Source organism: Scaptodrosophila lebanonensis, unplaced genomic scaffold, assembly GCF_003285725.1.
Source record: "Scaptodrosophila lebanonensis strain 11010-0011.00,11010-0021.00 unplaced genomic scaffold, SlebRS2 tig00000043-arrow-pilon, whole genome shotgun sequence".
Taxonomy (NCBI): domain Eukaryota; kingdom Metazoa; phylum Arthropoda; class Insecta; order Diptera; family Drosophilidae; genus Scaptodrosophila; species Scaptodrosophila lebanonensis.
The window spans coordinates 11,888,417-11,897,853 of NW_022060545.1; the positions used below are offsets into that span (position 1 = coordinate 11,888,417).

Sequence of the window (9,437 nt, forward strand, 5' to 3'; positions counted from 1 at the left end):
CACGTTGGCACTGCGCACGTTCAGCCCATGAATCATCGCTCTCTCATTCCCACACACACACAAACACATAAATATATATGTGTGTAGACACTCTCCTTTTTTGCGCATGGCTTGTGAATCCCGCGAGCTGAGCGCGCTTTTGGGGGTTTTGAAATTTCCAAAAAGGAAGAAAGACTTTTTGCCTTGCTTAGCGTGTTTAGGGGGGCGTATGAGCAATATACTCACTCACTCACTCACTCACTCTCGCTCTCGCACAAAGGCCGTCTGTGCTGCTCTAAGCTTGTGTGAGTGTTTCTGTATGTCTTAGGTAAGCAGCAGCAGCAGCAGCAACAACAACAACAACAGCTTGTTGTCTGTCTGTCACACGTTCGTTAGGTAGCCGCCATACGCAAACCTCTACCTGCGCAAGTGCCGGGCTCTTCACTACATACATGCATGCATATGTGTGTATATCGTGTCTGCTTCGATATATATATATGTGTGTGTGTGTGTGTGTAGGTATGCCACTTGGTCGTGTGGCCCGCAGAACGCACACGCCTTCACTCGCGTCTCGTCGCTGCGATTTAGCCAACAAACCTGTCGATCAGTCAGTCAGTCGTCTGCTGTAAGCCCAGCGATAAGGTAGTCTCTCTCTCATATATATGCCTGCATACATACGTATATGTTAAAGGTCTGCCGCGCACAAAAATAAACGCCAACACTTACTCTCTCACAGACACACATACCGCGCAAACACACAGTGAGAAGCACACACGATCGCATGTCGCGCTTCGTTTCGCTTGTTCGGTTTTTGGTCTTTTAATCGGACTGTAGTCAGAACCAGACAGCCATTCGCTTGCCGAACGTTGTAGCGTACGGTACTAGTGCCTATCTAGAAAGCTACACACTCTTATATACGAGTATAGTCAAGTGTAATATCGGAAACGGAAGCAAACGCGTACGTTAGTTCTGTGCGCATTTTGAAAGTGAAAAGTGAACTAGAAATTGAAACTGAAACTGAAAATTGCTAAGCGAACAAAAACAAACAAGAAATACACAAAGCAGAGCAACAATTGAAAGTGAAGCAGCAAAATTAATTTATTTTGCTGTTAGTGACAAAACTATTTGAATAAATTGACATAAACACACACCACAAAATGGTTACCGGCGTAACTGCAGCCAACATGAATGCCAGCGTTTTGGGCGCCGCTGTGGTGCCCAGCCAGCTGAAGGAGACAGCGCTTAAGAGCGATCGTCGGGTAAGTGTCTAAGACGTTCTTCAAAATTTTAGATCGTAAGCATAAAAAACGGATTACAAGCTAAAATTTGGCAGCAGCGAAGACAGCATGGTTGTTATTTTTATTAAAAAAGCGCACGCAACTTTTAAAAAATTCCAAATTTAATTTTTAATGAATTCTGAAGTGCATCAGAAATAAATAAATAATTTAAAAGCATTACAAAATTATTGCAAGTTTTTTCTTAAAATTCTGAAACGTGCAATTTTTTTTACTGCCGGACCGAATGTAGGCCTACCATTTTTTGATTGCTCTGCTGCGCAAGCTTTTCAATTTTATTTTCGTACGCCCACCAGCTGCGACGCTTGCATTTCCTTTTTGGCAAAAGTCACAATCAAAAAAAAAGAAAAAAAAATTATTAGCTCCCACATGGCAGACCATATACAAAGCAAAAAAAAGTCAGCGCCAACACGAGCGTGCGCGCATTTTACGTCGGCGGCATTTACTCGTACGCTGCTGTCCGCTTCATTCATGCAGGCAGACAGACCCAAATGTGGCAGTCAGTCAGACAGACAGCCATTCATAAGTGCCACCCAAATTGGGTGAATTGTGTGGGGAGCGTGAGACAACCAACGCATTTTGGCGGCTATTGCTGCTGCTGCTGCTGCTGCTGGTGGTGGCTGGGCCACTTAAGCGGCCAAAAACAGTTGCCGCCGACACAAGTCAATGGCAGCATAGGCGACGCCAACATTTGGCCAACTTGGCGCGTGTTTGGGCTGCAATTGTCGGTCAACGTACACACAAATGTGTAAACATACATACATACTCGTATTTTAGCTGGCTTTTACCGTTTTTGGCGCTAAGCGCTTGGTCCAGGCTGACATCACGCAACAGTTAGCTGCTTCGCCAAATTCGGCCACATATGAAAACAATTTTTACGTTTTATATGCAAAACAAATAAGCAATAAATTTTTGCGTCGTCGAATTTCCCACGACGACCTTGTTGCTGTTGTTGTTGTGTGAAATACCTGTGCAGTTGTTAATTTTAGCCTAGCCAAAAATATATTTGTGTTTGCCACAATATGCTTCATTGCTGCCGTTTTGTAATTTACTCGCATAGGCTAAGCGCAACTATTTTTGGAACCAAACGAGCCGAACGCAAGTGCACATGAGAAGATTTTTATATTATTTTGTATTTAAAAATAAAGCACGCGCACGTCGAAATGCGAGGGCCAAATCGAAAAATGTACGACGACACTGCCAAGCATTGGCCCCCTGCCATAAAATTGTTTTTGTGGCAAGCGCCCGCGCTTCTTTGTCTCCAATTAAAGATTGCTCGCTAGCGAGATGCTCGTAGCGCCTCATGCACAGCCTGCCAACTATTTTTGGACCGCGCTCTGCATGAGGTCAGCTGTGATTTGGGCTTAAATTAAGTTGTGGTTGTTGTTGTTGTTGTTGTTATTGCTAAACTCTGACTAATTTCGTACATCTACGCCTTTTTCTCTCTTACAGTCCAATAAGCCCATTATGGAGAAACGCCGACGCGCCCGCATTAACAACTGTCTGAATGAGCTGAAGACTCTCATACTGGATGCGACCAAAAAAGACGTAAGTATCTTGCCCAAGAAGTACATGCAAAAAAAAAAAAATTTAAAAAAATAACGCTATATATTATAGCAACACCCACCATGATATTCTGAGCCCTAACTAATTGCGCCTTTATTTCTTATTTTTGTTCCACTTACAGCCGGCGCGTCATTCCAAGCTGGAAAAGGCCGATATTCTGGAGAAAACAGTTAAACATCTGCAGGAGTTGCAGCGCCAACAGTCCGCCATGCAACAGGCAGCCGATCCAAAGACAATTAACAAATTCAAAGCCGGCTTTAACGATTGCGCCAATGAAGTAAGTCGCTTTCCGGGCCTTGAGCCCGCCACACGCCGCCGTCTGTTGCAACATTTGAGCAACTGCATCAATGGCGTCAAGACTGAGTTGCACCATCAGCAGCGACAGGCAGCTGTGGCACAAGCCCAGCAGTTGCACGCCCAAATGTTGCCATCACCGCCCAGCTCACCCGAACAGGATCATTTGCAACAGCAACAACAGCAGCAGCAGCAACAACAGGCGCCCTATCTCTTTGCTGGCCAGATACAACAGACCGCTCAGGGATACTTTCTGCCAAATGGCATGCAAGTGATACCAACAAAGTTGCCCAATGGCAGCATCGCCCTCGTTTTGCCCCAAAGTCTGCCCCAACAGCAACAGCACCACCAGCAGCAGCAACAACAGACCGCCGCATTGGCCGTTGCAGCAGCAGCCGCAGCCGCTCAACAGCCACCCCTGCTTGTGCCCATCCCTCAGCGTACCGCCTCCACCGGCTCGGCCTCGTCGCACTCCTCGGCGGGTTACGAATCAGCGCCTAGTTGCAGCAGCAGCAGCATACATTATGCGCCACCCAGCCCAGCCAACTCCTACGAAGCGATGGACTGCAAACCCTCAGTTATTCAACGCGTGCCCCAACAGCAGCAGCAGCAGCAACAGCAGGATCAGCAACCGCTCTCGCTGGTCATGAAGAAGCAGATCAAGGAGGAGGAGCAGCCCTGGCGGCCATGGTGAGGCGCAGGCCTAGATTGAAGCCTAGATGGCTGTCAGAATCTGGAGAATCTCGCAAAAGCAGGCAAGCGTTCAGCGCTATGGCGGCATTAAGACTGATGGGCGTTGCACACACGTACGCACACACACACACACACACACATTGCGCAGGTGTCGCAATTGGGCACAATTGGGTCATACATTTTTCTTATTGGACCAGTTCCCGGGACGCATGTACCGCACACACAAACATATATATGTATATACACACATATATATATATATCCATCTCACTCCATCTCGCTCATTTCACACATTTCGCACTTGCTTGGAAATGTCGCTCGAAGTGGCACGGCAGGACATGCGAGCAACAATCGTCACAGCTTCCCCTACCGGAAGCTGACTTGTACGAAACTCACCACTCACTCACGCATGCACGCATTCACCAACACTGTACCAATCACACACACACACACACATTGTTGTAATTTATTTATTTTTGTAAACCTAAACCTCATCAATTTGCGCTAACGGTATTCTACACAACAAGCGTAGGGAAAGAAAAAAAGAAAGAAAGAAGAAAGCAAAACAAGGAATAACAAGAAGAAGAAGAAACTACCTCAGTCCAAGTACTTGGTGTTGAATTGCCTCATGAATGAATGTATTAGAATGTTTTTCATTTAACTTGCTATTTTTTCGCTCAACTGTGTTTTTTAAACTCGTATTGCTATGCCTACAAAATTCCACACACATATTATATGTGTAATAACAATGAGTGAAGAAAGAGCGCTACTTAAGAAAAAAAGAAGTAAACAATAACAATGAAATCTAAAAAGTCTTCCCTCACTTTGTGCTGACAAATGCGAATCAAACAACAGATGATACTTTAGAAGCACAAAGCGCAACTTTTTTAGAAAAAGTGAAAAAAGCACACATAATACTGTCTTGTGAAATAAATAAATACGCATAATTATATCTCCATTTGATAATAGTTTTTTGTTAGGTGTAAGCCGCTTTACGTTTTTTCTCTCTCTCTCTCTCTCTCTTTATCTTTTTCATCTTATTTAAGTTATTTAATTGTAAAACTAAATGCATAAAAGAAAGGTATATTTATAAATATAGAAAACTATTTGTATATGTCGTTTATAAGACCACGTGATATAGTGATCATAATGATGAGCAACTAAGAAAGAGCAAAAAACAAAAAATTTGATAAAACAGAAACAAAAAACAACTTGAAAAAATCAACCACAACAACACAAAACTACTAAAAAGGAATAAAATTTACAAAAATTACTCAAAAATCAACATTTTCAATGGGTTTGCTTTTTATAAATGGTGGGCTTTTGGGTGAAAGCCTCATAGCGGCAGACTTTGCGGCTGGGCGTTGCTGAGGGGCTTTGAAAAATTAGAGAATGACCGAGCTGGTTGGATATCACACCTGCCATGAGCAACTCCCCAAAATTAGCAATGTAATAAAAGGTAGGTGTTAAGTCTGAGCAAATTTTGTCGTAGCTCTGGTGAAATAAAGCTATCCGTCTGACAGAGTGCGGTTAAGCATTAAATTTATAGTTACTAATGAATGATGGTACAGCGAACGTGTAAGAACGCTTTATGGCTCGCTTATATGGCGTTGAGTAAGTGAATCTAATGAAGGAAATAAAAGATTCGGCATATGGTTTCAGAGTGATATTTATTGTGATTCTACAAAAACCACCTACATGGTATCTTTTTTTTTTGTTTACCTCGACGAAAGGTTCTCATGTTATTAAACAAATTGTAGAATTGGAAACCAAATGAAATAATTTTATAAGCAGATGATAACAACAACTGATCAAACGGATCTAGTCTTTGCCTCTCTGTTTTAGTTGAAACTCAACACAATCTCGGGTCTTTTTATTAAATAATTGTTGTTTTGTGCGTAAGATTCTTTATCAATTTCGAATAATTAGGAAATGTGTTTTTAGGAACTCACCAATACTGAACGAATTAAATAGCTCTGCACTTTTTTATTTGCTTATGAGTTTTAATACAATGTAAGAAATCATATGCTTTCACACATTTTAATAAACATGAAGTCATTTTTAGCGAGCTTGTCTTTGGTTTGACATCAATCAGCATTGATGGCAGTTATTTTTATCAATAGGGTAAATTAATATAAGCAATTTTGCTGCAGTAGTTATCTAGTTTTTGTTGTTTTTTTTAGATAATTAATAATTTATCTGTGTAAAATTTGTATTGGTGTAGAAATGACACCCGTCAAGGAGCGATTAAAAGTTAAAGAAGTTGGCTGCTCATACCCGAACAAATCTCTAGCACCTGCCAACGCCACTTGTAAAGCAATAAAGATGCTATAAAATGCACTTTGTTTCAATCCAATTCAGAACTTAATACAAGTATGAGTAAGCTAGTTTAGAAAACAATTTTTAATGTTTTTAGGTTTGGTATTTTTAACATAAAGGAGTAGTTATATATTTTATTAAAGAACCAAATCTAAATTTGAAACAAAAATTCATATTATCATTACCATTATTTCTATAATATACATGCATAGAATTCTGTCAGATCGGATCAGTTTAAAGACATCTGAAATAAAAGTTTGTTAATTATAGTTTGAGAACAATTTATCGATGTATGTAGTAGGAGCCAAACAAGTTTGCAGTTCTTCAAGGGAACAGCCTATGTTTGTTTGTGTAATTGTTCACAATGTTGTTCAATGGATTTCTGGAAGTACTGCATAGGATCAACGTGAAGGTAAAGAGAAGAATGCCTAGCTGCGAGTCGAGTCTCGTGATTTCATGGCTTAAGACAACGACAAATGCTGTTTGGTCATACAACACCACGAGGATTTTTATCGTCGAGTGAAAACTCTAATGGAATATTACCCGCTATCTACAATTTGCACAGAGTCACACCTACAAATTGTGTGGCACTGGCACACTATATAAGCAATCTCTAATCTCCATAAATCCGTGCAATCAAACGTGATGGTGGTGTTGGCAAAAGTTTCCGCGAAGTGTGGCGCAGTGCAAAGAATAATAAAATATAAGCAAACAAACATACATACATACTAATGTACGTTTGTATACAAAACAACAATTGTTTTCCTTTTCGCGAAATCATGTTGATAAAGTAGGTACGATGCACACACGCATATAGCATGAACCAAAGCAATAATAAAAAAATTAAATTTGCCTTTTTACTTTTATGAATCGAGTGCACAAAGCAAATAAACAGGCAGGTCATTTAAATTCGGTTTGAGCTGCCTCAGAAGCTGAGCACCTAACTCTACTCCAATTGCAACACCTGCCACCACAGAGTCTAGCCTGTCCATCCAAAATAAATGTGAGTACATACATACATATGTAGACAAATTTATGCATAATAGGCAGCGTCGCCAAGTCTGTGGGGTAGAGATAAAAAAACGTGACTATAAAAGAGAAGCGAGTCAGCGTCACGCCCGAGTCCACAGCAAATAACACATGATCCACATAAAATAATATGCAATCAGGCACTATGTGGATGCTTCCATATAAATACGAGTATGTGAATATTTTTTTGCACATTTCAATTATCACATGCTTATACTACTTGTATGTACGAGTATGGGAGAATCTGTCGATCACAGCGACATGATTTGTGCGTCACTTGAACGTCACGGTTTGGCTTAAGCTGCCTTTCATGATTACATTTGGACTATGCTCTGGATTACTCATAATCACAAGTATATCGTATTTAGCAGTTATGAGTCAACTTTACTCCAAATTTTGCATAGTTAAACAATTTAACGAACAAGTTATTATGCTTAAATAAAACAAAAAGCTACAGAGAAATTCCAAGATTGCGCCCTAGGTCCACACATGAGTCATCGACTAAACTGAAGGGGAAAGCATTTAAGATTAGCGAAATGGAATGTCGAAAATTGTGTATAGTGGAATCTAGCTTCTAGATAGGTCAATAGTTTAATATGTAAGTCGGACATACTTGTAGTATAACAAACAACCAGAGGGAATTAATTATGAAATTCATGAAGCAAAATAGCAAATCGTCAAAGGTATGGCACTCCGGAAAAGTGTCGACACTTATTACACGGCTTAAATATATTGCACTTATGCTGCCAATTTTGATCAGAACTCATAAAATAACTTCCTGCTTTAGTACAAGAAGAATAATACCTTCTTAAAGAAATGGAACAGTGGAATGTGAATTTCACGAATTACCTTAACTGAGAAATAAAGTAGATGGATGGATGTTTTTTGATATATCCTTAGCCTCGAATAAAATAATAATGAAAATAATCATTTCTTGTCGGCCGATTGAGGTCGTCGAGATACATGAGTGCTGGAAAATTATTGCAGCAAATAGAAAAAAATGAAGAGGAGTTTGAAAAAGGTGTGGAAAATTCCTCGCAGAGTTCTGAACAAACTTTGTTTCAAAAGCTGCTTGCCATCTACATTTCAAGATCACAAACTTACATAGAAGATGAAGGATTATTATTAATATAAATTCAAAATTTTGTTCTACAATTGATCGCTCCACATTTTCGTACACAATTCTTGGTTTCTTTCTCAATATTTTTATTGGGGAATTTCCACAGTATACTACATATTTTTATATATATGTATGTATATATATGTATGTACATGTAGTAGATCATATTATCGATATGCATAGGACTGTAAATTCAAATTGCAATTTGCACGCCAACTGTCTGCATTCCATACAAATAAGTAAGGCAGTCAGTGTATGGTCTGCTGGCAATTGGTGCCGCCAAAAATTGGTTACAGTCTCGCCCAAATGAAAACGAAATTAAGAAAAGTGCGCAAACTCAAACCATCTACGAGTACGATCATACATACATACATATGTATATATTTATGTATGTAAAGTACATATGTTTGTTTATTTATGCATTTATGCTACTATGTCGCTGTTACGCCTGCGCACGAGCTTTTGACACGCTACAGGTCTTCATACATACATACATATGTATGTACATATGTACGTACCTAGTTGATTCTCATGCTGGGGTCTGGGTCTGGCCATGGCCACGGCGGGCACAAATGGCAGCGATGTCGACAAATGTATATAGTACGTGTTGTGGTTGTGGCTTTTGACTTGTTCACCATTGACTACTACGACTTAGGCAATTGGAATGCAATTGTCACGTTTCTCTCTCTCCCCCTCTCTCTCCGTCTGCGCTGATTCTGTGATTCTCTTTGCAAATGACCCCCAGTTTTTGTTTTTTTCTTCTTTTCTGATGGAACGCGCGCAAGCTGCCTTCTGTTTTATTTGGAATTTGAGGCGACTCCTATGACATTCCATGGAAATAAAGTGAGCTGTTGTTGACGTGCAGCTTAGCATGCGGCACGGCAATTCATTCACAGAAATTTGCGGAATGGCATTCACTGACGTTATACTATATTTTTGTATATTTAAAACAGTTCAGTCATTGCTAGAGTAGGAAATCAAGTAGCAGCACCGCCCGAAATTTCGGCGAAATGTTAAAATGTATTAAAAACAAGCAACATTCATAATGGCAGACATGTTTAGTGCACAAAAATAAAATAATACGAGTTGAATGAACCGAGTAGCGTGTTTTGCTATCGCTAATTTTGGCAAATCAAAAGGCG

The 9,437-nt window shown here is 40.2% G+C and overlaps 1 protein-coding gene across 1 annotated transcript; it reads left to right on the plus strand.

Annotated features, from left to right (window-relative positions):
• Window positions 1-747: 747 nt before the first annotated feature.
• Window positions 748-5,112, plus strand: LOC115622229 (protein hairy). Its single transcript, XM_030516126.1, has 3 exons — window positions 748-1,238; window positions 2,727-2,822; window positions 2,962-5,112. The coding sequence occupies exons 1-3, from the start codon at window positions 1,137-1,139 to the stop codon at window positions 3,826-3,828; spliced, it is 1,065 nt and encodes a 354-aa protein (XP_030371986.1). The 5' UTR covers window positions 748-1,136; the 3' UTR covers window positions 3,829-5,112.
• The last annotated feature ends 4,325 nt before the right edge of the window (window positions 5,113-9,437 follow it).